Source organism: Somniosus microcephalus, chromosome 24 (genome assembly GCF_052327205.1).
Source record: "Somniosus microcephalus isolate GS21.2 chromosome 24, FLI_Smic_1.0, whole genome shotgun sequence".
NCBI classification, from domain to species: Eukaryota; Metazoa; Chordata; class Chondrichthyes; order Squaliformes; family Somniosidae; genus Somniosus; species Somniosus microcephalus.
In genome coordinates, this window is record NC_141010.1 from 9,232,616 (window position 1) to 9,260,562 (window position 27,947).

The 27,947-nt window shown below is 48.7% G+C and overlaps 1 protein-coding gene across 7 annotated transcripts in view; it reads right to left on the minus strand.

The window, feature by feature from the left end:
- Positions 1 to 27,947, minus strand: part of srcin1a (SRC kinase signaling inhibitor 1a) — a 496,431-nt gene that overhangs the window by 5,925 nt on the left and 462,559 nt on the right. For 3 of the 7 annotated variants that reach the window (XM_085966193.1, XM_085966195.1, XM_085966194.1), the window contains 7 exons: positions 26,451 to 26,685; positions 23,872 to 24,023; positions 15,013 to 15,168; positions 14,116 to 14,232; positions 10,091 to 10,168; positions 5,007 to 6,650; positions 1,234 to 1,377 (listed from right to left, as the gene is read on the minus strand). In XM_085966193.1, the coding sequence (XP_085822319.1) occupies positions 1,234 to 1,377; positions 5,007 to 6,650; positions 10,091 to 10,168; positions 14,116 to 14,232; positions 15,013 to 15,168; positions 23,872 to 24,023; positions 26,451 to 26,685 (2,526 nt within the window). The remainder of the gene's footprint in view (positions 1 to 1,233; positions 1,378 to 5,006; positions 6,651 to 10,090; positions 10,169 to 14,115; positions 14,233 to 15,012; positions 15,169 to 23,871; positions 24,024 to 26,450; positions 26,686 to 27,947) is intronic. The other 4 variants (XR_015073440.1, XM_085966196.1, XM_085966197.1 and 1 more) reach the window with 4 other exon arrangements.

The window sequence follows — 27,947 nt, forward strand, 5'->3', positions numbered from 1 at the left end:
AACTGTACTTCCTGCAAAAGTCAATGGCTTTTCGAGGGCGGGGAGAGAATGGGAGGGTGGGGGGCAAAGAAATGTTACTCGGGGGTGAGTGACAGATTCATATCAGTGTGAGTTTATTCGGTGTTAATTTAACACAAACATTTCTCCCCCAGATCTTTGCTTTGGTGCAAATTAAATCTCAGTGTTAAAGAGAATGGGATGTTCAGCACTGGGGAGCAAAACCATTTCTGTTAAAGATGCATCAACATCTGAAGGGAAGTCTCATTTGCAAACTCTCTATTCTTGCCACAAGATGGCTGTCAAGTACTGTGCTGCCATCTCGTGGCAGGGCTGATCTATTACAACAGGAGGATTGATTTTATACAATCACAGAATTTCACAGCACAGGAGGAGGCCATTCGGCCCATCGTGCCTGTGCCAGCTCTTTGAAAGAGCTCTCCAATTAGTCCCACTCCCCCCTGCCCTTTCCCCACAGCCCTGTTATTTTCTCATCTTCAAATATATTTCCAATTCCCTTTTGAAAGTTACTATTGAATCTGCTTCCACCGCCCTTTCAGGCAGCGCATTCCAGATCACAACAACTCGCTGCGTAAAAATTAATTCTCCTCATTTCCCCTCTCTAGTCCTTTTACCAATTAATTATCAATTTGCCAATTTTTCAATTTGCCAAATTGCCATTTTATCATTAATGTGACAATTTATTGTCTTTTTGCACTGCTGTGGACGGGAGAGGTGGAGAGTAATCCTCAGTTCTACTGGAAGAGACACTCCAGAAACAGCAAAGAAAATCAATGTGACTTTCCTTTAAGTTGACTGTTCACTGAAAGTCCTCGCCTCCTCCATAAAAAGACACGGCCCTTTTTATTTCTAGGATGTCCCGCCTATCTTGGCTGCCGTTCTGCTCTAACTCGCGTGTCTGCACCACTTTTATCTTTCAATCCTGTGCCTTGTTGCCGCACTCAGGCACTGACACTAAAAGCAGATTTTTCTACAACTGCAGACCAGGTTCCGAGATGCGACGGTTAATGAGGTTGTGTTACAGAGCGGGGCAGTGATTACTGAGGAGAGCAAGAGAGTGACAGGGAGGAAAGTGAGAGAGCGACAGGGAGGAAAGCGATAGGGAAGAGGGCGCAGAACATGGGCCGGGGAGGCTGGAGGAGTCGAGCAGGGTCCGGGACTCAGTGTTAAACATCTTTAGTTGAAATGCTCACTTGTTATCTAGAAGTAAACTACCTGCTGGCTGCCCTGCTGACTCTGCAGTTTCAGATACTCTTCACGCTGTTTGTTATGCTTCAGTTTCTCGCTGCTGTGCTGTTGCTTGAGTTTTGGCGCGGCCGGAATTGCCATCCTGCTTTGGGGCGAGGGGACGCTCCCGATCTGGGAACAGAAAGAGAACGGGAAAAAAACAATCAGCACGGCTTCACCTGAGTGACTGAGACAACACAGGAGCTCCTCCATCCCCTTCCCCGAGACCCCCTCCATTTCCCGGAGCCCCCTCCCCGAGACCCCCTCCTCCTCCCCCCGAGACCCCCTCCTCCTCCCGAGACCCCCTCTCCCAGCGCCTCCTCCCCCCGAGACCTCCTCCTCCTCCCCCCCCCTGAGACCCCCTCTCCCAGCGCCTCCTCCCCCTGAGACCTCCTCCTCCTCCCCCTGAGACCCCCTCTCCCAGAGCCTTCTCCCCCTGAGACCTCCTCCTCCTCCCCCCGAGACCCCCTCCTCCTCCCGAGACCCCCTCTCCCAGCGCCTCCTCCCCCTGAGACCCCCTCTCCCAGAGCCTCCTCCTCCTCTTAAGGCTAAAGGGATCAAGGGGTATGGGGAGAAAGCAGGGACAGGGTACTGAATTTGGATGATCAGCCATGATCGCATTGAATGGTGGAGCAGGCTCAAGGGGCCGAATGGCCTACTCCTGCTTCTATCTTCTATGTTTCCCCCCGAGACACCCTCCCCCAACTATCCCTCAAAGTCAGGGGTAAATAGAGAAATGCAACCCAGAGCAGAGCGGGATTGGGGGTGGGGGCGGTGGGTGGGTCTGTGACTCTGACCTTGCCCGTTCCCACCTTGTAAAGCCAGCAGAGGGTCTGGGACAAGTAACAATCCACGACCCCCCCGCCCCGCCCCGCCGGCCCAGTCACAGTCTAAATCCTGGCCAAATCACTGCCGCGGAAGCAGTGATCTGTCTTTCCTGTTTCGGGTGCTGATGGGCGTGCTGTGCATTTCCAACATTTGCAGTTTTTTTTTATTAAGATCTGTGAAAAATTTGTATTTCGAACAACGGCGAAGTGATGACCTAAAGACAAGTTACTTCCCAATTTTGGCAATTTTCAATATTAAAATCATGAAGAGGGTGTGTTCCCGGGATGGCTAAGTGGGTGAATACCCTGCCTGTGGCGGTACTGAGCCACACAGAGCAGGGAGGGTCCCCGCTTTATCTGCACCGACTTCGATGATCTCTGCGTGGCAGCAGTGGCTGAATTTACATTAAAAACTTAGCGCACGGAAAGACCTCACAGTGCTTCACCCGACTAATTACCTTGAAGTGCAGTCACTGTTGCGACGTTAGACAAGCCCAGCAGTCAATCGGCACACAGCAAGATCCCACAGACGCCAATGAGGGGATTAACCGGCCAAGCTGTTATCGGTGACGTTGGCTGAGGGGAGAATGTTGGGTCCAGGGCGCCGGGGAGAACTCCCCTGTCCCTCTCCAAAATAGTGCCCTGGGATTATTAACATCCAGCCGAACCCACACACAAACTTTAGTTTAATCCCATCCTAAGGACATCTCTGAATGCAAGGTTCAGCCAATTCAGTGTCAGCTGTGGCTCAGTGGGCAGCACTCTTACCTCAGAGTCAGACGGTTGTGGGCTCACAGTCCCCACTCCAGAGACTCGAGTACAAAATCTAGGCTGACACTCCCAGTGCAGTGCTGAGGGTGTGCAGCACTGTCAGAGGTGCCGTCTTTCGGATGTGACGTTAAACCGAGGCCCCGACTGCCCTCTCAGGTGGACGTAAAAGATCCCATGGCACTATTTTGAAGAGGAGCAGTGGAATTATCCCCCTGGTGTCCTGGCCAATATTTTTCCCTCAACCAACATCACTAAAAAGAGATTATCTGGTCATTATCACATTGCTGTTTGTGGGAGCTTGCTGTGCACAAATTGGCTGCTGCATTTCCTACATTACAACAGTGACTACACTTCAAAAAATACTTCATTGGCTGTAAGACGCTTTGGGACGTCCTGAGGTCATGAAAGGCGCTATAGCAACGCACGTCTTTCTGTATTGGGCTGTCAGTTTAGAATATGGGCTCCATTCTGCTAGTGGGACTCGAGCCCAGGAGAACCACCAACACAAGGTGTGAGCTGGACTGACACTTCAAGGGCAGTACAATTATCATTAATGACCTTGGGCAGGCTGGGGAAGGGGATGAGACAAGATGCCTGATCCTGACACTAAGGGACCCCTGTTCGAAAGTGCACATTTCCGGACATTGGGAGAGAATCGGACTGGGCTAGACTATGAAATGGTCCAAAGGTCTACCACTGTCTAGCAACGGTGGGACTTTATATCTGCGAGAGGGAGAATGGAGAAAAAAAAACAGAAAACTGTGCGAAGAGTGACGAGGTCTTAATTACTGAGCTTCAGAAAGTCCCTGATGTTGGAAGAGTAAAACTAAAGGGAATAATTTAAATCCCTTCAACCCACACAGATTAAAGTAAAATGTTACTGGCTCTGATTTAAACTCGGTTTCTAACATTCTTAGAAAACTTGCAAATGCTGGAAATCTCCAGCTGCAGAACCCGGAGATGAACAGACCCAGATCCAGGGTGGATGAATCAGCGAGTCTTGTTTCTGACTCAATAATGAGCACTAATATATTGCACGGCACAGGGATTAAGCACAGGATTATCTAGTTACCAACAAACCGCTATCCAAACATGCTAGTTAACTGATTAACCTAACCAGCGATCATCCCTGCAGTAAAAGCCTACACCAGCCTGTGAGAAGATGTATTGCAGAGTAGGGCTTGTCTGTTATTAAACCTTCAAAGACCAGCAAAGGGTTTAGAATATCGGAAACAGGTTTTACACCAAGACGGTCAGAGGGTGCGGGATCTGGGAGCAGAGAGATAGTTATTTGCACTGAGGCGACATCAGCCGGACAAGGAAGAGTTCCTCCGCGGATAAAGACTGAAAACATACAGCAGAGAGCGTCTGTCACGGCCCGTGTGTGGTTGAGTGCCTCCGGTCACGGTTACACCTCGGGTTGACTTGGCCGGGTTCGGTTGCTGCATCACCAAACCTGCCAGCGACCTGACTTACTCTGCCGCCGTTTGCTTTCAGCGTTAAAGGGGCATTACCTTCATGAAGACGAGCTTCCTCTGCACGTTTAAAATACGGAATGTGATGGAAATTTGCAATGACGTGTCACTTGCCATGATGCAAATGACCTCGGCTCACTTGACATGACATACATGACATGGGTTCTTTTTCCTCGCCAAACAAAATGGGGTTTGGCGATTCCACCCCTCCCCCGTGAAGGCAGTGCCCCTTTAAATCACACAGCAAGAATAAACCACTAGACAAGATTTTAAAAAAGCACCCGCCAATCAATGAAGAAATCTGAAAATTGCAATTCTGAAAGGATTAACAGCTTTTCCAAGAAGAGACATTCGATCAGTTTTAAAAGAGCAAAAGGCAAATCCATCAGAAGCAGCTAACAGATGCAGACTGATTCAGACAGGTCGAGGATTATGAGAGGAGCCAGTTTATTGATCATCTCCACACAGACATGTACAAGATTTCAGAAGGAAACACAAAAAAAAACTAGATCTAAATTGGGGGGGGGAAAAAAAGTAGTAAATCATTCGAGCTTTACGAGAAAGAGCCGGAGAGTTTGAGAAACAGAGCGGTGCAGCTCAGAGGTGATCCAGCGCTAGCTGGACGGTAGCGTGGGGCAAGCAGCCACAAGTGGTCAAAGTGTGGAAGGTAGAGAAATGAAAATGGAACCTTTGCAGGTGCGGGCGGCAGCTGGGGCTTTGGGAGGAGGGGCGGCTTGTCTTTACAACTCGGAGACATACACTTTGTCGAGGCGGAGGGCACGAGAGATTGGTCCAGCAGGTGTGACACATCCTCCTCCTCCTGGCCTGTCACAACAGGTTGGTTGTCAGCAGCGTCAATGTTGGGCTCGTCCACAAGCTCTTCCCTGGTCTCGCGGGCGTCTGGGACGCCCAGAAATTCTTTGGAAAACAAAAAATCAGCGCATGGATGTTGGCTGATCTGCGTGATGGTGGATTCCAGCTCCCTGATGGTCTCCTCAAGACTATCCATCGTCTTGTAAGTGCTGTTTTTGATTTCTTCCGTCCTGGCAAATGCCGTGGCCATGCTGTGCGTTCGCGATGTCCCGCTGGAGCTCCTGCTCCTGCTCTGCTCCACCGGGTTGATCTCGAACTTCTTCACTTCCGTCTGCTTTTGACCTGTTACTCTGTCTATTTTTTCCTCCTCTTCGTAGACAACCACTTGCAAGGTTTTCCGGCCGCTTTTCGTTCCCGATTCGATGGCTCTCGTCAGCGCGTCCAAACGGTGCTTGGACAAGCGAATCTTGACACTCTTTGAGTTTCCACTTTTCAACTCTGCTGCCTCGGGAGGTGTCGGACTTGGACCGGAATTCAATGGTTTCTCATCTGAAGCTGCGCCATCGTCATATTCCAGATCTCCCTCTGACTTACTCGCGGATGTGCGGTGGTTTGGTGCAGAGTTGGAAGGCAGATCAACGACTTCAGAAATAGAGGATAAAGTCGAGGGTTCTGCCTGTTGCTCAGACGGGATGGACAAAGATTGTGCTTCCTGGCTGGAGTCTTTCTTTCCCAGCACTGCTTGAAATTCTTCGTCATACTCTTCAAATACAGTCGACAACCTCTTGTACGCCGTTTTGATGTCCATGGGTTCTTCAAATATGACAACGACTGGCTTCTTGCCCAAGGGGACTATTGGCCCTTCCTCCTCAGCTTGAGCTTGGGATGGAGACAGAGTCAGGAGATCTCCTGACTTTTCTTCCTTCGCTGAAGAGACATTCCAGGTCTGGACTTCCTTACCTTTCTGGTTCACGATTTCCTGAACTTCCCTTCTGGACAAAGCTTGGATCTGGTTTTCAGTTATCATAAAAGCCACGTTTTCTTCAGCATCGCTGAGGCATGATGCTTCCCCGGTGCGATCGGCAGAAAGCTCTGAAGGGGATGATGCGGATGTTGGAGAGATTTCCGGATGCTGCTCTTGGACGGCTTTGGCTTCCGAGCTTCCCTGGCCTGGGAAAGGGGACTCTGACCTGGTCTGGACAGCTTGTGCCAGGGCAGCTTCAATCAACAAGAATTCCTCTAACACTGTAGCAGAGGGCACATACTGCAGCCAGCTTTCAGAAGCGGACATTCCCAGTTGACTCCAGGCAGCTGAAGAGTCCAATCCCCTGCTGGTTATTTCTCCATTCTCCGCTGTCCTGTCACATGCCTCCACATGCGAGCTGGTCCATGCTGTTTCTCCAGCAAACTCAGGCCCCATCACTTGATAAACAGCTGGAGTAGAGGAACCAGATGTGCACTCCGTCAACACAATCCGAGGGAGCTGGAATGGGCCTGAGGAACTCGGGGCTTCTATTTCCTACAGAAGCAGACGTGGATAACACACAAGGAAATAAATGAACAGTGAATAATTAGTTACCAGTAATTACCCTGATGTTCTGCACTCCAAATTCTGATTCACAGTTGGGGTGATATCCAGTGCCACTTCCATTATCAACCATAATGGAGGGCAATCTCAGTGATGGTTAACGGAAGTTTGCAGATAACCAGAAACCCCCAAGTATTAGTCAGACATGTCTGGTACAGCAATACGCTAAGGAATGAAGACACATACAAGACAAAAAGCATAAACAGAATCCAATATTTCTTGGGCTGCGAGCTTAATTAGTGTCAGAGTGCGGTGCAGTGAGCCAATGTTTTGGAAAAGTCTTTGCCCTGTGACAATTCCAATAGATAATTGGGGAGACTGATAAACGAGCTGCCATTGTACAAAAAGATTTTTTTTATTCGTTCATGGGATGTGGGCGTCGCTGGCAAGGCCGGCATTTATTGCCCATCCCTAATTCCCCCTGAGAAGGTGGTGGTGAGCCGTCTTCTTGAACCACTGCAGTCCGTGTGGTGAAGGTACTTCTTTGTAACGGTTTGGTACAACTGAGTGGCTTGCTGGGTCATTTCAGAGGACAGTTAAGAGTCAACCACAATGGGCCGGATATTCCGATCCCTACGGGTAGGTACGCGCTGTGTACCCACCCGTAGGGACGTCGGAAATTCCGGTTTCAGGCATGCAAAGCGCACGCGCTGAAAACCGGCATTTCCGATCTGCCAAGAATGCTCCTGACAGATCGGACGTCTGCCCTGGAGAAGGGCCTCTGCGGGGGGAAGCGTTCCGCTTTCTGGAGAAAACCCTTAGAAATCTTACGCCTGGTAAAAGCAAGTGTAAGGCCTGCTTTTACCAGCATAAGATTTGAAAAAAGTTTTTAAAAAGTTTTTTTATCATTTAAAAATACTTTAAAGAAAGGTAAGTTTATTTTTAGCCCTGTAAAAAACTTCAATTATTTTTTTTAAATTAAATTTTTGTTTAAAATATTTAATTTATTGTAATTTCAACTAATTTTAAAAATGTGATGGGGGGGATGTTGGCTGATTGTGGCGGAGATAGTGGGGGGGGGGGGGGTAAACAGGTCAGCTGTTGGGCCAGGGGGTGGGAAGCACTCCTGCTCCTCCTGGCCCACAGGCAGTGCTCTAAAGGCACTTACCCGGTGGATCCGGAACTTCTCGCCTTCCTTCAGCTGCCCGAGGCCTGGGAAACCCGGCCTGCAGGCGTTGGGGAGGCAGGCAGCCTCCTTAAAAATATTTTAGTGACCGACCCGGCTCCTGAGAGCAGATTGGTCGACCCCCATGACCCGCCTCCGTTAAGACCGGGAGTGGACAGACAGGTTGGGGTTGGGTTTCCTGTTTATTTATTTTTAACTGTCCCCCCCTCTCCCCACCCTGGGGGGATTAAAATTCCCCCCATTGACTCTGTTGTGCTGCATTGCTCTATTTCGAGATCTCTGCGCTCTTCCAATTCTGGCCTCTTGAACATCCCTGATTTTAATCGCTCCACCATTGGTGGCCGTGCCTTCTGCTGCCTGGGCCCTAAGCTCTGGAATACCCCCCCTAAACCTCTCCGCCTCTCTCCCCCCCTTTAAGACGCTCCTTAAAACCGACCTCTTCGACCAAGCTTTTTGTCACCTGTCCTAATTTCTCCTTATGTGGCTCGGTGTCAGACTTTGATGGATATCCGCTCCTGTGAAGCGCGTTGGGACGTTTTACTATTATGGTTATTGCGGGAGAATTTCCCGAGAGATTCCAAACGGCTGCATTTGTTTCTTTGTTACTTATTTGCAATGGTGATGAAAGTTTGCATTAGCCACTTTGTGAAGTTTCTAAGAATGGTTCTAGAGGGGCTCCTGTGGCATTGCTCTTGGTGGTTTGGGGGATGGGCTGTTTTATAATAGGGTGTCGTCACCAAAGCGTGACGGGGAAGTGTGACACCTACAGGAAGTGCACGTTATACTCAACACTTTTATTACATTACAGATGCAAATAGATATTGTAATTGACAATCAGTGAAAATGACAATTAAAAACCAGGCTAAATTAAATTGACTAAAGATAGCAGGGCCTATTGCAGAATCATCTGACTGGAAGAGTGTGAAGGATTCTTGAAAAGTTTAAGAGAATGATTTTGAATTTCTAAAGCAGAATTACGAAGAAATTAAGGAACTTAAAAAAAAAAAATTGTTCTGTATCATTCCAATGATCTGAGTTGATTTTAAAAGTAAACCACAGGGTTAGAATCGATTTGAAACAATCTATATTCACCACAATGTGACAGAAGAAATTCTGATGGGGGGGGAACATCTCGCACTCCAGTGATTTTTAAATCAGGTTCATTCAGTGTGTGAGGTGATTGAGGCCCATTCATTCCCAGAGCTTGTTCTGATTCCAGTGACCTTGGGAACGAGGCGACATTCTGAAATGGTGATTGCTATTTTTTTTTAAAATGCTGTGCACTCCCAAAGTAGTTGCACTTAATGCGTGCCAATATGTGTACAGCAGCTCATACCTGAAACAGGTCTGCCAATCCCTGTCCAGAACACGTGCGCCAATCCCTGTCCAGAACACGTGCGCCAATCCCTGTCCAGAACACGTGCGCCAATCCCTGTCCAGAACACGTGCGCCAATCCCTGTCCAGAACACGTGCGCCAATCCCTGTCCAGAACATGTGCGCCAATCCCTGTCCAGAACACGTGCGCCAATCCCTGTCCAGAACACGTGCGCCAATCCCTGTCCAGAACACGTACGCCAATCCCTGTCCAGAACACGTGCGCCAATCCCTGTCCAGAACACGTGCGCCAATCCCTGTCCAGAACACGTGCGCCAATCCCTGTCCAGAACACGTGCGCCAATCCCTGTCCAGAACACGTGCGCCAATCCCTGTCCAGAACACGTGCGCCAATCCCTGCCCAGAACACGTGCGCCAATCCCTGCCCAGAACACGTGCGCCAATCCCTGCCCAGAACACGTGCGCCAATCCCTGCCCAGAACACGTGCGCCAATCCCTGCCCAGAACACGTGCGCCAATCCCTGCCCCGAACACGTCTGCCAATCCCTGCCCCGAACATGTCTGCCATTTCTTGCCCGAAACACATCCCCAATTCAGTCCGTGCCCAAAAGAGCTCTGCTAATCCGTGCCTGGAACAGGTCCACTGGTTCAAGTGCACAGCATTTGTTGAAAATAATGCCGTGATCACAGACTGGACTTTTGTTGTCCGGTTTCCATGTTCCCAGGTAGCCCTTGCCCAAAGCTGCCTGAGTTCCAATTCGTCACTGTTACAGTTTCAGCCATACTTAAATAACCAGCCATTTCATTCCCAGTGCGATTAATTGGAGATGAAGATCACTGGCTCCCTGCACTCAGGCCAATTCGGCTGTCAGGATTTCCCAAGCGTTTCTAAGCTACCTCATTACTTACCGAGACCGGAGCCAGGTTACCGGGATGGATATACTCCGAGGCTGCCGACTCTTCAGCATCCGGGATGCCTTCTGAATTCTGACGGGACACGTTTACAGGATTATTGGATTGCCTTAACACTGACCGTCAGCAGACTGAGAGGGGCATCGCAGTCACTCTGAGCTTGTCCCTCACCCAATGCCTGCGCGCACACACACTCTCTCCAGGAGGGTTCACTGGATGGTGATCGGGAGCAGGAACCAGGGACAATTCGCCCCTCTCCTGGTTTGGAGGTGCTGAGGCCAATTATAAGCCCCGCCACTATCCTGGCTGAGACCCGTCAGTTTAGCGCGGGCTGGTTGTTTAATCTGGGAGCCTCTGTAAGGATCAGACAGTGAACTTTATGACTGAGCTGTAGAGGAGACGCTTCCATTGCTTTCTGCCCAAGAGGGATGTAAGTATTGTTTTTCCCCAAGGGTGAGGAGTTGTTTGCTGTTTCCTTTTTTTCCAGGTTTTACCATTTTACCCATCACCCCTCTGCTCGCTGACCTACATTGGCTCCCAGTCCAGCAACGCCATGATTTCAAAATTCTCACACTTGTTTTCAAATCCCTCCATGGCCCTCGCCCCTCGCTATCTCTGTAATCTCCTCCAGCCCAACAACCCTCTGCGATCTCTGCGCTCCTCCAAATCTGGCCTCTTGAGCATCCCCGATTTTAATCGCTCCAGCATAGGTGGCCGTGCCTTCAGCTGCCTGGGCCCTAAGCTCTGGAATTCCCTCCCTAAACCTCTCCGCCTCTCTCTCCTTCTTTAAGATGTTCCTTAAAACCTACCTCTTTGACCAAGCTTTTAGTCACCTATCCTGATATCTCCTTATGTGACTCGGTGTCAAATTTTGTTTGATAATCGCTCTTGTGAAGCACCTTGGGACGTTTTACTAGGTTAAAGGCGCTATATAAATGCAAATGGTTATTGCGAGGGGGCAGCAATCGATAGGGTGCCACTATTCTGCCCACATCCCTCTGTGGCAATGTTTAACACAGCCTGACTCAAACCAAGGGGCCACCGGTCACCCTACAGATCTGTTGGTGTGTAAATGCTCAGATTGTGCGGCTGGGGTACAGATTGATGCAGTAACTGGTCAACACGGGCAACAGCGAGAGAAGATCGCGTTCCTATTTGCACGTATTTCTGGAGATGAATTTGAAATAACACTAATTTGTTTTCCATTGAATTAGTCATTAACAAACACACCCTGCGACACCAAATCCCTTTTGATTTCCAAAAAAATAACTTATTTAGTTAACATTTTAAAAAACATTCTCTGCAGTTCGATATTTTAAACGGAGTGAATATTGAATCCGCTGCGACAGCCATTGAGTTGGTGGCGTGGGCGGAACTCGAGTGTTTCATTCACAGAGTCTCCGAACTCACGAACGAAACTACAGCAGAGTTTCCCGATAACAGCAGGATTATTTCTCCAGCAGTGAGTGGGGGATAGTCACACAAGACAAACGATGTGCGTAAAATCAGTCCCAGTCACTAACAGCAGTGCCTGGTCTCTGGGCGTGACTGACAGGGTGATTGCCCAATCATCTCCATTCTGGCCATCCAGGACTTGTGGTGTCGCTGCCTATTTTAAAAGTTATGGCACTTTTCCCCCCAAAGGTACGCCCAGGCCACACACAATGACGCCCCCAGATCTGCATTTCGGGCAGTTTATCAGCAACTGCGACGAGACCAAGTCATTGGCAACCATCCTTCAATTTCCTCCCCTGTGCCCCTCCAGAAAAGAACCTGGCCTCCACTTGGCACTTTCCACATGGTCGTGCTAGAAAATTCAATGGCGTCGGGGCCATGGGCAGGTGCCCTATCCCACCATTCTGTGGCACCACCCATAGGTGGTCCAGTACCCCACCTCCAGTTACAGGATTGTATGATTGAGTCTATCAGAGAGGCACACATGAGAAATGGGAAAAGACTACATCGCTCAAACTGTAGTGAAAAGGCCGGTGTTACAGATATCGTTACTTAAGCCATGTTACTCTTCGAGACAAACAGAAATTGAACCCGAAGTGGAGATGTCCTTAATTATAATCAAAGAACGTCTACAGTAGCCCAGAAGCTAGTAACAGCTGTTAGTGTGTGGACAGAACACACAGAGAACAAAGGCGGAACACGTTAGTGCCAGGGCCTTGGGAATAAAGGAATGGGGCAGTGAAGATTGTTGGATGTAATTGTGGGAAGACAGGAGAGGTACAGTCAGGAAGAGCAGAAGGACTTGGCAGGGAGCTGGGAAGCAATTTCAAAAGCATTCCATTTGGCACCTGTTGGCATGGCACGTTGGCATGGGAACATGTTGCACGTTGTCACGGGAACATGTGGCACATTGGCATGGGAACATGTGGCACGTTGGCATGGCAACATGCTGTGCCATCAAGCGGTCAGGCTCATGCCCCTTCCCCCACCCTTCCCAGTTTTAAACAGTGCGTTCCCATTCTCCATCAGTTCATTAGGAGGGCAGGAATGTAGGAAGAAGGGAAGAGAAAATGGAAAGAAAGTCAACTGGTCAGTTTCATGTTGGTCTAGTGGTCAATTACACAGCACCATTAACTGACCCTTGACACCAGGGTCACCTGCCCGACTGGCTTCAGGCACAGCGCTAGGTCAACAAGGAAGAGAACCAAAAATTGACGGGGGGGGAAGAGGAGGTAAAAACAAACGACTTAAAAATGGCCCAAAAATGTGTCTTTTGTCAAGTTCTGAACTTACAATGTATTGTTGCTGAACTTTTGCTTGTTAATCTTTTCTGATACAAGACTAATTGGCACCAAAGTTGCCCCATCATCTTGAAACTGGACACATGCCCAACATTCCTCCCTAACCAGCAGAACTGGTCAAAGGGGGGGGGGGGAAGGGGAGAGAGGATATTACATTAAGATGCTAAGGATCCTAAGGAAACAAGTTTGAGTCCAGCATCAACTCAGTTGCTATCGAGGGCTCATCCACACAACAGAACAGACACCAATTGGACACTTGCAGCATGACAGACAGGTTGGAAAGGCACCCGTTACACTCGGCTTGAGGGGCTGAATGGCCTACTCCCCTTCCAATGGTCTTGAATTCTCTCCGCAGACTAGGGCTGGAGACTTAGCTTGGCTGAGGCAACATAGACCTTAGGTCTCTGAGTTCAACCTTTTGGAGGAACGTTAATGAGTGGCTCAGGCAGTGAACTTCACCTCAGACGGTTATTTCACTCCCGGTGAGGGAACAACGCGCTACCTTTGTTTGTTGCTGCCCCCACAGTACAGGAAACTTTGGTTTATCCGGAGGTTAACTGTCCGGAATGCTCGAGCCACCGGCAAAAATCAGGAGCCATTTCGTTAGGTTTTTTTTCTTTTCGCTGCTTTTTTTTCACCAGTCAGGCTCTGCAAGGTCTCGCTGAAGCTGTTGCTAAGCTACAGAGACGCTTGCAAGGTACGGCCGACTGTTTAGAAGCTGTTGCTAAGCAACAGGGTTTGTTGCCAGATACAGAGCTCAAAATCTCCGTATGTTTCAACATTAGCGCTGGTTTGTCCGGCAGTTTTGATGGGACGGCAACAGCTCGGTCCCGTCAGTGCCGGATAGCACAAAGTTTCCTGTAATCCAGCTGGTTGTTTGGGGAGGATGGCTAAGATTGCAGGTATATCTGACCACACGCTGCCGCTTCAGTGCCACTGTGCTAATCTTCAGACACACGCAGCCATCTCTCAGCTACTTTAGGCATTGGCTTACGACATGCTCTGGGAATTAGTAAACAGGAAGGGTTTCGATTAACACGGGACTGAATGGTGAGCTGTGCCGGTGACATTCGCTGGCTGTTGTGTCAGTGCCAACCTTACAATCTGAGCGTGCAGTCAGCTCCAAGGCCTGGTGAAGGTCCACAGTGAAGTAGCAAAAGAGTAAAATAAGTGAGCGGGTGTGCTAGCAGCAGCGGTTAGTCAGGGAGGTGGAAGCAGGCTAGTTAGAGTAGTGCTCAGAAGAATTTTGAAGCCACAAGGCTTTACCTTCCATCCTCTGGTTGGTAGGGAAGCCCTGCAAGACCTGGTATCTGTAGTGGGTAAAGCAGCGTGTTCACTTATTGCCTTTGAGCTTGGGGTAGGCAAAGTGCTTCTTTGAAAAACCTGATAGGACCAGAAATCGGGAAGAAAGACATTTTAAAAATTGCGTAAAGTACATCTTTTTTTCTTCTTCTTCTTCTGAAGAGACGGCCAATGCCCTTCAATAAAAATCACACCGGGTCAAAATATGGACAACCTGCAAAATGGGACCCTTTTAAACACAGTCGGTCGCAAGCACACATTTGACTTGTGTGGAATCCACACGGCCCAGTGAATGTGTAAATGGACAAATCCTTCTGCACCAGCCAAGACATTTCCAAAATGGCTGCTACAAATACCACGTACATTAAAATGGAACGTCGTCCGTGCCTCCGACTTATCGGAGTCGTTTTCAATGGGTTCGCACCTGTTCTGCCCTGCTGTAGTCTTCACTGGGAATTCCATCAGCGTGCCACCCATTACCCTAAGTTGGGACAGACACACTGGGCAGAGCGAGCTCAGCCCAGCTCAGCACAGTACGGCCGGAAACACGCCCAGCCCAGGTACGATGCTTCATCACTACTTACTGAGAAACACCAACTTGATGCCTTCAGTGAGGAACATTGTTTTGAAGCCAGTTAGTGACAAAACATCGACATCATTTGTCAGCCATACACCACCCTGGATGTTAACTTGTTGTAAGATTTGTCTCTCTAATGAGTAAACAAGTAAGAAAACGTACCAGTTTTAGAGTGCAAAATGGACTTTACAGCACCACAGTTGAGGAAGTAAATTGGGGCAGTACAATGCCACCCCCCCACTCTGCCCCCAGAGTGATACCAGCACTGGTCCAGAAACACAAACCTCCAATTCAGCCATGATCCTATCTTCTTCATCATCATCATCTCGAACGGCCGACGCCACAATCGGCGGTGGTGTCGATGGAGGCTTTGCCTCTGACATGGTCCTTCTCAGCTTGATGTGTGGTCTCTGCCCATCGGTCTCGTCAGAGTCAGCCTTCTGACAACGGCAGAAAGAAGGAGAGTCCTTACCAACATCATTTCCTTTCACCACACCCCTAAATTCACAAACAAATTTAGCTTCCATCTTAGTTATTATGTTTTTCTTCTTAACAACTTGCATTTATATAGCACCTTTAACTTAGTAAAAAGTCCCAGGGCGCTTCACAGGAGCGTAATCAGACAAAGATTAACACGGCGTCACATTACAACAGTGACCACGCTTCAAAAGTACTTCATTGGCTGTAAAGCACTTTGGGATTTCCCGAGGTCATGAAAAGGCGCTATAGAAATGTAAGTTTGTTCTTTTTTATTTGAAGGGTGACCATCAGATTGTGCTTTTGCATCATGATGATGCACAGCCTCAGTTCTACTCATACTCGAGGTGAATCATTGCAGCTTACGACAGGTCAGTTGTAGTGTATGTACCCGCCTACCTTTAAGGGAACTATTGAATGTAACCGTTCACCTTTAAGAGAACTACTTTAGGTGTGGCACTATTTGTTTGGCTTCTGTATACTGTAATACCGACAGTGACCACACCAGTATATAAGTGTTGTGGCAGGATTGCTGGGGCAGATTCGCCCGGACCTTCGAATAGTAAAGACCTGTTTGTTTGTTACTCCTGAAGTCTGTGTCGTTATTAACCGTACAACCCACAGACTTTACAGTGGCGACGAGTCCGATCGTACCCTGCGGCAAGACTACCAAAGCAACGAAGAGCGTCGAAGAGAGGCAACCGCCCTCGTCGTGCTGCTGAAAGAAAACACAAGGCTGCAGCAGGAGGAAGGTGGAAGACTTTAGCAACAAAAGCTTCCACCTGCAACAGGCACTGACTACCCTTCTACCACGGTGCGGAGTGAGCCGATCAGCAGGAAACAAGGCGGCCGCGGAGACTGTGAGTAGGGAAAGGTGTAGAGAATATCCGGAGGATACGGGCTGTGCACTCGACCACGGTCGAGGGGGAACGGAGCCGGTCAGAAAGTCGGGTCCAACGGCGTCGTGAGACAGTCGGACCTCGATCGGCGGGAAAAGCCGGGCAGCGACCGCAGCCACGAAGCGCTGAGACTGGGAGTAGGCGCGGGAAGAGAAACCCAGCTGCAGCCGGGGAGGGAAACACCGGTCTGCGAGAGGGCTGGGAGGCGAACAGGAACCGTGCGGGTGGGAGAGAGAGCGACAGAGCCGAGCAAGGGGAGAGAGACTGCGCGAGAGCCAGTCCAGCGGCTGAGCTGTTCTCCACCAACGGGGTACCCAGAGCCGGTAGAACCGAACGTGCGGGAGAGGGAGAGACGAGCAAGGGGAGAGAGACTGTGCGAGAGCCAGTCCAGCGGCTGAACTGTTCTCCACCAACGGGGTACCCAGGGCCGGTAGAACCGAACGTGCGGGAGAGAGAGCGACAGAGCCGGGTACGGAGAGAGAGACTGCGCGAGAGCCAGTCCAGTGGCTGAACTGTCCTCCGTTAACGGGGTGTACCCAGCGCCGGTAGAGCCGTGCGGGCGGGAGGAAAAGACAGAGCCGAGTAAGGGGAGCTGTGCGAGAGCCAGCCCAGCGGCTGAACCTGTCCGCTGTGGGGAAAGCGTACCCCTTCCACCAGGAAGAAACGCGGGAAACCGCCATTAGGCGGAGGAGACGACAGAAGCGGGAAACCGCCATTGAAGTGGGCGGGGAGAGAAAGGAAGAGCGGGAAACCGCCATTTTCGCGGGAAAACCGCCATCTTAACTGACATACCGCCATTGAAGTGGGCGGGGAGAGAAGGAAAGAGCGGGAAACCGCAGATTTCGCGGGAAAACCGCCATCTTAGAAATAAACAAATAAATAAGAATACTTAAAGAAATACTGGTGCTGCTCCCAAGGGAAGAAAGATGCCTAAGCGAGGGAATATTAACGACTTTAATTCTGAAATAGAAGACTGGGCCACGTACGTGGAACGCATAGAGATCTATTGCGAAGCCAACAAAATAGAGGAAGACGACAAGGCGATAACATTGCTAAACTCGATGGGGGCAAAAACATACGGGCTCTTGAAGCATCTAATAGCACCAGATAAACCAGCGGATCACACCTTCGAAGAGATTGTGGCTGTGCTGAAGGACCACTTGAACCCCACACCGTTGATGCTGGCTGAACGATTCAAATTCTACGCAAGAACGCAGAGGAAAGACGAAAGCAATGCGGAATACTTGGTCGAACTGCGTAGGCTAGCGAAATACTGCCAGTTCGGAGGGAATCTGACAGAAGCACTGCGGGACAAGTTCGTATGCGGATTGTCCAAAGAAGGGACGCAGAAGCGACTACTGGAAGAGAACGACCTCACACTGGACAGGGCTGTCCTTATAGCTGCATCGCACGAAGCCGCAGCGAAAGGAACGGCGGAAATGCAACTAAAGGCGGCGGCACTCGGGGTGGACCAAATTACTTCAAGCACAACAAAATGCTACCGTTGTGGGAAGACAACGCATGACCAGAATCAATGCTGGTTTAAGAACCAAGAGTGTAGGAAATGTGGCAAACTGGGTCACATCGCGAAGGTATGCCGGTCAGGGAAGAAGACCAACAATCAAAGGAAGCCACCACAAGAAAAGTACAACAAGGTACACAAGGTGGCTGAGAAGAGTTCAGACGAACAGAATTCAGACTCAGACCCAAACAACCAGGAGCTGGGTAGTCTGAGAATCCACAATGTGGGTAAAGAAACGGATCTACAAACCATCTGGGTCATACTAAAAATAGCTGGAGTCCAAGTAAGGATGGAGCTGGACACTGGATCAGCTCTATCAGTCATCAACCGAAGGGACTACCACCGGCTATTCTCTCACATACCTTTAAGAAATACCAAGTTCGTATTACAGACATACACGGGGCATAACGTATACCCCATGGGGAAAATAAGAGTCAAGGTGAGAGGTAGGGGTAAAGAACACCCAAGAATGAACTTGTACGTATTACCTGAAGGAGGACCACCACTTCTAGGACGGGAGTGGATTAAAAAAATAGATATGGAATGGCACTACCTAAAAGCCATAATGAGGGAGGACTCGGTGCAAGCTATCAGCTCAGATTCTGAAATGGATGACGATAAGACCAATTCAAATATGGAAGACAAGGCTAAAAGGGACTTGCCGACGATGGGGAAGGAATCGAAGACATGCAGAAGGACTTATGTTACCAAGACGAATAAAGCTGCAGAGCAGAACTCCAGGTTGACAGAGAATTCTGAGCCTGTTCAAGCAAAGGATTCATCCACGACGGAAGAACACCGAGTTCGGACTCAAACTTATGTCAAAGTACGACAACAATTAGAACAGTTGAGTGACCGTCTCGTACAAGAGATGAAAAATATGGAAAAGTTCTGGGACACCGAATGGGAGAACCTGGAAAGACAACAGAGACAGCTAGCTCAAGCAGAGAGCGACCATAGAGCCATCGTGGCCAAATACCAATCACATTCCCCTGATGCTGTTCAGGAACTAGAATATTTACAGAACGAACCAAAGGAAGAGGAATCTTCAGGAAGCCAGGATTTTATCCCAGTTCATCTCTACGACTCGTTGCAAGCAGAGTGTAACAAGTTGAAAGAACAGTATGAACAGGCCCAGACTACAATCCTGGAAGGGGTTAACTCGGCAACCTCCGAAAAGCTAGTTTTAGTGAAAGCATCTGAACAGCTAAAGGTTGAACATGAGTGAGAATTACAAAGGCTGCAGGAAATGTTTGAGGAGCTCCAGGCCAAGACAGGCTCATCGGTAGAGATTCCATCCATCGAGGAAAAATTAGAGGTGGAAGACATAGCAGAACATGAAATTCAAGATGTCCAAGAACTCATTAAATTATTGAAGGCAACCCAGGACAAATATGAGGCGGCAATGGCCAAGGTTCAACAACTTGAAGAACATATTCAACTAGGAATCCGGGCAGTGGAAGGAAAGGCAACTGGAAGGATCACAGAGACTGTAGGAATGGCCCCTGAACAGGAGTTAGAGAACATCAAGGCGCAACTTCTTCGAGCGCTTAAAACCAAAGTACCGGAGGAAAGGAAGGTGAAAACATTGGAGGGAAAGGTGGATGAAATGGAGAAGACTCTAATCCACAGTGTCCCCGTAGAAGTGTTAACGGCCAGCCAACTCTTACACATGCTGAGGGACAAGACTCCAAAATGGGAACACGAGTTTCAGGGTTCAAAGGGAAAGAATTCGGAGCTTCCAAAAGTCACGGAGATAGCTGAGGTGGCAACACAGCTTTTACAAGGATGCCAAAAGTACGCTGAATTGCGTCAAGGGGAACAGAAGGGGGTGGAAACAGATACTCCAGTAGAAGGATTAAATAGCCTGACAACGACATCCCCGATGGAAGGGAAGGTATTGAACTCACAAATGAGGCCAGTAGTGAAGGAATGGCAGACATCCCCGGAAGAGCGGAATGAATATGAATGTTTGAAGAAGTCTTTTCAAGAAAGATGGTTAGGGAAGGAACCACCGTCGGCTAACGTCCAGATGGATAAGAAGGAAGTAGAAGGGCCTCTCACTGGCCTAACTCAGGACGACCCCGAATATTACCATGACCTGTTGAGTGACACTGAATATTACGAGGATCTGGTCTGCTCAGTTTGTGATGAAAACTCCCAAAGTGCTGAAATCCGGATGAAGCACTTAAGGTCTAAGGAACATAGAGAGTTGGTGGCGCTACAGCTGGCAGCCGAGAAAGGAGCTCCAAGAGTGTCAAAAAGGCAGAAAAGGAAAAGAAGAAGCAGAAGATAATAACTGTCTAAAATATTAGCACTTCTACCATCTCAGGCGGGACACTACGAAAGGAACTAAATTAGTTGAAAAACTGGAAAATATCAAGACAGCCAGTTGGTTGTAAAAGTCCGCACTGCTGGTTCAACAGGACGAAAGTTCAAGCTGTTACGTCAAGAAAAAGGCTATGGAGGAGTCACGCTAGCCATGTGAACCGGCTACACCAAAGAGATGTTTGGAACGAGTCAAGATCAGAGACTGAATCTATGAACTGTTTCCGCAGAGACTGAACCTGTGAACTGTTCCCACCAAGATTATATCTGTAAATTGTTTTATATGACATTGACTCCACCAAGATTATATCTGTAATTTGTTTTATAGGAAGTTGAAGATATGTATGTTTAACGGGGACTCTGTAAGTAATAAGCTAAAAAGGGAGGATTGTAGTGTATGTACCCGTCTACCTTTAAGGGAACTATTGAATGTAACCATTCACCTTTAAGAGAACTACTTTAGGTGTGGCACTATTTGTTTGGCTTCTGTATACTGTAATACCGATAGTGACCACACCAGTATATAAGTGTTGTGGCAGGATTGCTGGGGCAGATTCGCCCTGACCTTCGAATAGTAAAGACCTGTTTGTTACTCCTGAAGTCTGTGTCGTTATTAACCGTACAACCCACAGACTTTACATCAGTGGTATCAGTAAACAGCTCAGGGCCAGTTTCACTCTGCTTCTCCTTTAGTTGTGCCCAGCTGTCGGATGTTGACTGAACTGGGCTTTTGTCATTCTTGCTCTTCAGAAAATGAAGGGCAGGAATGCTTTTAGGAGGCAGGGATCTCCCAGCTCCCGTACACAAAGTCAAAAGAGCTCAGTTTCATAGAACCATCACGAACCTGTCATTTTTCCTTTCTTTTTGTATTGCCAAAAGGTATGGCCTTCACTGGATAACAGGCCACAGTGGCATGAGTGAAGACAGGAGCGAAGACAGGAGTGAAGTCAGGAGCGAAGACAAGAGCGAAGATAAGAGCGAAGATAAGAGCGAAGTCATGAGTGAAGCCACGAGTGAAGAAAGGAGTGAAGACAGTAGCGAAGACAGGAGTGAAGTCATGAGCAAAGACAGGAGTGAAGACAAGAGTGAAGTCATGAGTGAAGAAAGGAGTGAAGACAGGAGTGAAGTCCTGAGCGAAGACAAGAGCGAAGTCATGAGTGAAGAAAAGAGTGAAGACAGGAGCGAAGTCATGAGTGAAGAAAGGAGTGAAGACAGGAGTGAAGTCCTGAGCGAAGACAGGAGCGAAGTCATGAGTGAAGAAAGGAGTGAAGACAGGAGTGAAGTCCTGAGTGAAGACAGGAGCAAAGACAAGAGCGAAGACAGGAGCGAAGACAGGAGCGAAGACAAGCGCGAAGACAAGAGCGAAGACAGGAGCGAAGACAAGAGCGAAGACAGGAGCGAAGACAAGAGCGAAGACAAGAGCGAAGACAAGAGCGAAGACAAGAGCGAAGATAGGAGTGAAGTCCTGAGCGAAGACAGGAGCGAAGACAAGAGCAAAGACAAGAGCAAAGACAGGAGCGAAGACAAGAGCGAAGACAAGAGCGAAGATAGGAGTGAAGTCCTGAGCGAAGACAAGAGCGAAGACAGGAGTGAAGTCATGAGCAAGGACAGGAGTGAAGCCATGAGTGAAGAAAGGAGTGAAGACAGGAGTGAAGTCCTGAACGAAGACAGGAGCGAAGACAGGAGTGAAGTCATGAGTGAAGAAAGGAGTGAAGACAGGAGCGAAGACAGGAGCGAAGACAGGAGCGAAGTCCTGAGTGAAGACAGGAGCGAAGACAGGAGCGAAGACAGGAGCGAAGACAAGAGCGAAGACAAGAGCGAAGATAGGAGTGAAGTCCTGAGCGAAGACAGGAGCGAAGACAAGAGCAAAGACAGGAGTGAAGTCATGAGCAAGGACAGGAGTGAAGCCATGAGTGAAGAAAGGAGTGAAGACAGTAGCGAAGAGAGGAGTGAAGTCCTGAGCGAAGACGGGAGCGAAGACAAGAGCGAAGATAAGAGCGAAGTCCTGAGTGAAGAAAGGAGTGAAGACAGGAGCGAAGTCATGAGTGAAGAAAGGAGTGAAGACGGTAGCGAAAGACAGGAGTGAAGTCCTGAGCGAAGACAGGAGCGAAGACAAGAGCGAAGTCATGAGCGAAGATAGGAGTGAAGTCCTGAGCGAAGACAGGAGCGAAGTCATGAGCGAAGATAGGAGTGAAGTCCTGAGTGAAGACAGGAGCGAAGACAGGAGTGAAGACAGGAGTGAAGTCATGAGCAAGGACAGGAGTGAAGACAAGAGTGAAGTCATGAGTGAAGAAAGGAGTGAAGACAGTAGCGAAGACAGGAGTGAAGTCCTGAGCGAAGACAGAAGCGAAGATAAGAGCGAAGACAAGAGCGAAGTCATGAGTGAAGACAGTAGCGAAGACAGGAGTGAAGTCCTGAGCGAAGACAAGAGCGAAGATAAGAGCGAAGTCCTGAGTGAAGAAAGGAGTGAAGACAGGAGTGAAGTCCTGAGCGAAGACAGGAGTGAAGTCCTGAGTGAAGACAGGAGCGAAGACAAGAGCGAAGACAAGAGCGAAGACAGGAGTGAAGTCATGAGCAAGGACAGGAGTGAAGCCATGAGTGAAGAAAGGAGTGAAGACAGGAGTGAAGTCCTGAGCGAAGACAGGAGTGAAGTCATGAGTGAAGAAAGGAGCGAAGACAGGAGCGAAGACAGGAGTGAAGTCATGAGTGAAGACAGGAGCAAAGACAAGAGCGAAGACAGGAGCGAAGACAAGAGCGAAGACAAGAGCGAAGATAGGAGTGAAGTCCTGAGCGAAGACAGGAGCGAAGACAAGAGCGAAGACAGGAATGAAGTCATGAGCAAGGACAGGAGTGAAGCCATGAGTGAAGAAAGGAGTGAAGACAGTAGTGAAGACGGGAGTGAAGTCCTGAGCGAAGACAAGAGTGAAGTCATGAGTGAAGAAAGGAGTGAAGACAGTAGCGAAGACAGGAGTGAAGTCCTGAGCGAAGACAGGAGCGAAGATAAGAGCGAAGTCATGAGCGAAGACAGGAGTGAAGTCCTGAGTGAAGACAGGAGCGAAGACAGGAGTGAAGTCCTGAGCAAAGACAGGAGTGAAGACAAGCGTGAAGTCATGAGTGAAGAAAGGAGTGAAGGCAGTAGCGAAGATAGGAGTGAAGTCCTGAGCGAAGACAGAAGCGAAGACAGGAGCGAAGACTGGGATCTCAGTGCAGAGACACATTCCAACACTCTGGTCCAGCATTCCTCACAATAAAGACAAACCTCAATAAAAGGTTAGTGAACAACACTATTCAGAATTCTTTACGCCAATTAAGATCAGACTAGATGGTGGACTCAGCAAGACAACACCAATGAAACAATATGGTCTGTCTACGCACATTTCCCTGTAGAACCCATTCATTGGTGAGGTGTTACGTACCAGTGATACCGAGACCCGTTCATCTACAACACCCTGGCTCCACAGTCACCGCACTGACCTCTCAGGCCAGCAATGGGACTCTGCTCATCGCTGCCACCCAGAGTTTACAATGAATATACAGCAGAGAAACAGGCCATTCGGCCCAACCAGTCTGTGCTGGTGTTTATACTCACGAGTCTCCTCCCACTCCATCTCAGCCTTTCAGCATATCTTTCTATTCCCTTTACTCTCATGTACTCGTCGACTTCCCTTTTGAAAGCATCTAAGCTATTTGCCTCAACCACTTCCTGTGGTAGTGAGTTCTACATTCTATCCAGTCTGAGTAAAGAAATTTCTCCTTTTTTCCCTATTGGATTTATTGTTGACTATCTTGTATTTATCGCCCCACCCCTAGTTTGTTAAAGGGACACTGCCATCATGAAAGGGGTTTGCCAAACCCCTTTTATCGTGAGGATGTTGTCCTTTTAAAGCTGGACAGATGGGCGCTGCGATGACACTTACCTTGAGAGTTGCTTCTTTTTTATTTGTAACTATGACCTCCCCAGTGCGTCCTGTGGTCAGCCCGTGGGACGATGGGAAACTGCGCCGTGGAGGAGGCGGAGGGGGTGACTTGGAGGGTTTCTCTGTCCTGTATCTGTGGACTGTCAGCTCCTCTGTAAAACAAACTGGCCTGTTAACTGGTTATTATTTTCCATGATTTCATCCTACCCCAAACCTTCTCCCTATTGACAAGAGCCTGTAGACAGTGAGGTGAAACTCCGATCCAGGCTGATCCAGAAATAACCGGGTTTCTATGTTATCCCTTAATGGACGAAAGCCCCTGTTGACTCACACCTTTTCATTGTCTCCAGTAGTTGGGTGTCAGCCGTGGCTCAGTGGGCAGCACTCTCGCCTTGGAGTCAGATGGTTGTGAGTTCAAGCCCCACTCCAGAGACTTGAAGACAAGATCTAGGCTGACATCCCAGTGCAGTGCTGAGGGAGTGCCGCACTGTCGGAGGTGCTGTCTTTTGGATGAGCCATTAAACCAATGGTCATAAAATATCCCATGGCACTATTTTGAAGAAGAACGGGGGAGTTCTCCTGGTCAATACTTATCCCTTAACCAACACCATAAAACAGATTATCTGGTCATTATCACATTAAAGAACAAATCTGATTTCTAACATCCACCCTACTTTGTACACATAGGAACAGGAGTAGGCCATTGAGCCAGTCGAGCCTGTTCCACCATTCATTGAGATCATGGCTGACCTGCGACCTAACTCCATAAACCCGCCTTTAGCCCATATCCCTTAATACCCCTGGTTAACAAAAATCTATCAATCCCAGATTTAAAATTAACAATTGATCTAGCATCAATTGCAGTTTGTGGAAGAAAGTTCCAAACTTCTACCACCCTTTGTGTGTAGAAGTGTTTCCTAATTTCACTCCTGAAAGGTCTGGCTCTAATTTTTAGACTCTGCCCCCTAGTCCTAGAATCCCCAACCAGCGGAAATAGTTTCTCTCTATCTACCCTATCTGTTCCCCTTAATATCTTCAAAGTTTCGATCAGATCACCCCTTAATCTTCTAAATTCTAGGGAATACAACCCTAATTTGTGTAATCTCTCCTCATAATTTAACCCTTGGAGTCCGGGTATCATTCTGGTAAACCTACGCTGCACTCCCTCCAAGGCCAATATATCCTTCTACCCCCTTGTATTCTAGTCCTCTAGACATAAAGGCCAACATCCTATTAACCTTTTTGATTATTTTCTGTACCTGTTCATGACATTTTAATGATCTATGTACCTGGGCCCAAGTCTCTTTGTACCTCCACTATTTAGCTTTTCACCATTTAGAAAGTACCTTGTTCGATCCTTTTTAGGTCACAAGTGGATGACCTCACATTTGCCTACATTGAAATCTATTTGCCACAGTTTTGCCCATTCACTTAATCTGTCGATATCTCTTTGTAATGTTATGCTTTCATCTACACTGCCGGCAATGCCGCCCCTCTTTGTGTCATCGGCAAATTTGGATTCATGACTTTCAAAGCCATCATCTAGGTCGTTAATAAATGCAGTGAATAGTTGAGGCCCCAACACAGATCCCTGCAGGACACCACTACTCACATCCTGCCAATTTGAGTATCTGCCCATTAGCCCTACTGCCAGTCTCCTGCTGCTCAGCCAATCTCCTAACCAGGTCAATAATTTGCCCTCAATTCCGTGGGCTTCTACCTTAGTTAACAGTCTCTTATGTGGGACTTTATCAGATGCCTTGAAATGGTTTTCTCTAGTTACTAACGCTTCCCTTTTCTCTTTTATTTCTCCCAAAAGTAATTTTTAACCTTCCCCCAAATGAACTTTAAACATTTCCCAGTCTTCATTACCCTTTTGGCTCCTTGTTAAGAAGTTGAAATAAAGGAAAGAAACTGAGAGTAAAATCATAGAATCATAGAAACTCCCAGCACAGGAGGCCATTCGGCCCGTCGTGCCTGTGCCGGCTCTTTGAAAGAGCGGTCGTGCTCAGTCCCACTCCCCTCCCCCGCTCTTTGTCCGTAACCCTGTCAGTTCCTAATCCTCCAGAACCCGTCCCACTCCCTTTTAAAATTATTGATGGAATCAGCTTCCACCACCTTTTCAGGTGGAACGTTCCAGATCCAGACAACTCTGAGTGAAAAAAATTCTCCTCCTCTCCCCTCTAGATCGTTTTCCAATGATTGTGAATCTGTGACCTCTGGTTATTGACCCACTCGCCAGAGGGAATAGTTTTTCTCCATTTACTCTATCAGAACCCATCATCATCTTGAAAACCTCTATTAGGTCACCTCTTAATCTTCTCTGTTCCAAGGAGAACAGTCCGAACTTTTCCAACCTCTCCTCATAACTGAAGTCCCCCGTCCCTGGTAACATCCTGGTAAACCTCCTCTGCACCCTTTCTAATGCTTTTACATCTTTCCTGAAGTGTGGGGCCCAGAACTGTCCACAATACTCCAGCTGAGGCCTGACCGGTGATTTAGAAAGTGCGAGAGGTTTGAAAGTGCTCCAGTGGAGGTCTGAGGTTAAAGGTACGAGGGCCTGTTGGGGGTCTCCCTACCTGAGTGCCGTCGCCCGTTGGCATCCGTCTTGGTGACTGTTTTCTGCACGTGCTGTGGTTTTGTCTGTTTCTGCTCAGCTGTTGGCAGGGCGACCATTTTTGGTTTGTTGGCAAATCCTAGATCAGGGATTGCTTTCATCAGCTCGGCCTGCGTCTCTTCCAGGAGACGGTTAATGTCCTTGTTACTGAACTGAGTCAAACTGGCTCGCTTCTCCTCCCAGTCTCTCTCCGCTGCCTTTAGATAGGAAGGAAGAGTAAATAAACAGCCCGTGAGTGCCACCTCTGTCCCGCTGGCCATTGCTCGGACGCACAATCTTTGCAATCCGTTGGTAAATCAATGGATTTTTTTGGCACAATAAAAATTAAAGTTTGTCCAATAACTTGACTTGGAGTGAGTTGTAAGATTGCTGCTGCTGAGTCAGAAGGCTATGGGTTCGAGCCCCACTCCAGACAGCCCCCAGGGAGGGGAGGGGACGGGGAGGCAATGACTGGTCTCTGCTCAGACCTGTCAGAGAGGTCTTGAAATCAGCCTGTGGGCACAAGGCTGGTGCCAACCCATGCCCCGTGGCCAAGCGCACAAACTGTACCAGCTCTGTTTTAATGGTAGTCCCCACTCCAAGTATCGAAACTCTGGGCTCGATTTTGTCAATGGGGAGCTTTTGGAGGCGGAACTCCCACTTTTTGGGTTGTCGTCCCGCCTCCATCGACTTGTGGCCAACCCACGCTACTTTCCCTTGATTGACCTTGTTAAGCCCGCCCAGCGGACTCAGCAGGCCAATTAAGGGACACCTGGTTACTGGTGATGTCAGCGATTGACATTTCATCTGTCAAGAGCTTTTGACAGATGAAAAATCAGCGTTTGACAGCTCTGTGAAGCTGTCAAACACTGACAATCTGTCTTCTAACTTGAGTCCTTCTACTCAGACTCAGTTAGAGATCTCTCCAGACCAGAAAGCAGAGGCTGCAGCTTTTGACAGTTCAGCGGCCATTCTGCTTTCTGTGCCGGTGAGCTCAGGGACTCCCGAGAACTGAAGGAAGGAAGCCTGCAGGAAGATGTAAAGGTAAATAAAACTTATTAAAACACTTAACACTTACCTCACACACTTACCTCTGCACACATGTACCCATCACTCACCTGCACAACGGACATCTCGACCCCTCCAACCCCTGCAGACCGACGGTCCGCCTCGCTAACTTGGTGTGGTTCGGAGCCGTCGGACAGCCCACACTTCAGGGCTAAAAATAGGGATTAAGCAAAAAACTGCCTGTTAACTACCTGTTAACAGGCAGTTAATTGGCACTAATCCCCTTCCCGCCTCGGGGAGGCAGCTCCCAGCACAGGTCGGGTACCCGCCTCCTGGGAAACGGGCATGCGGGCGGGATGGGTTCCTGCCCCCCGATTCCGCAATTTTCCCACCACTCCCGCCTCCAAACCCGCCTCCTCGGGGCTTGGTAAATCGAGCCCTCTGTCTTCTGTGGCCCAAAAATGTCTCCTAA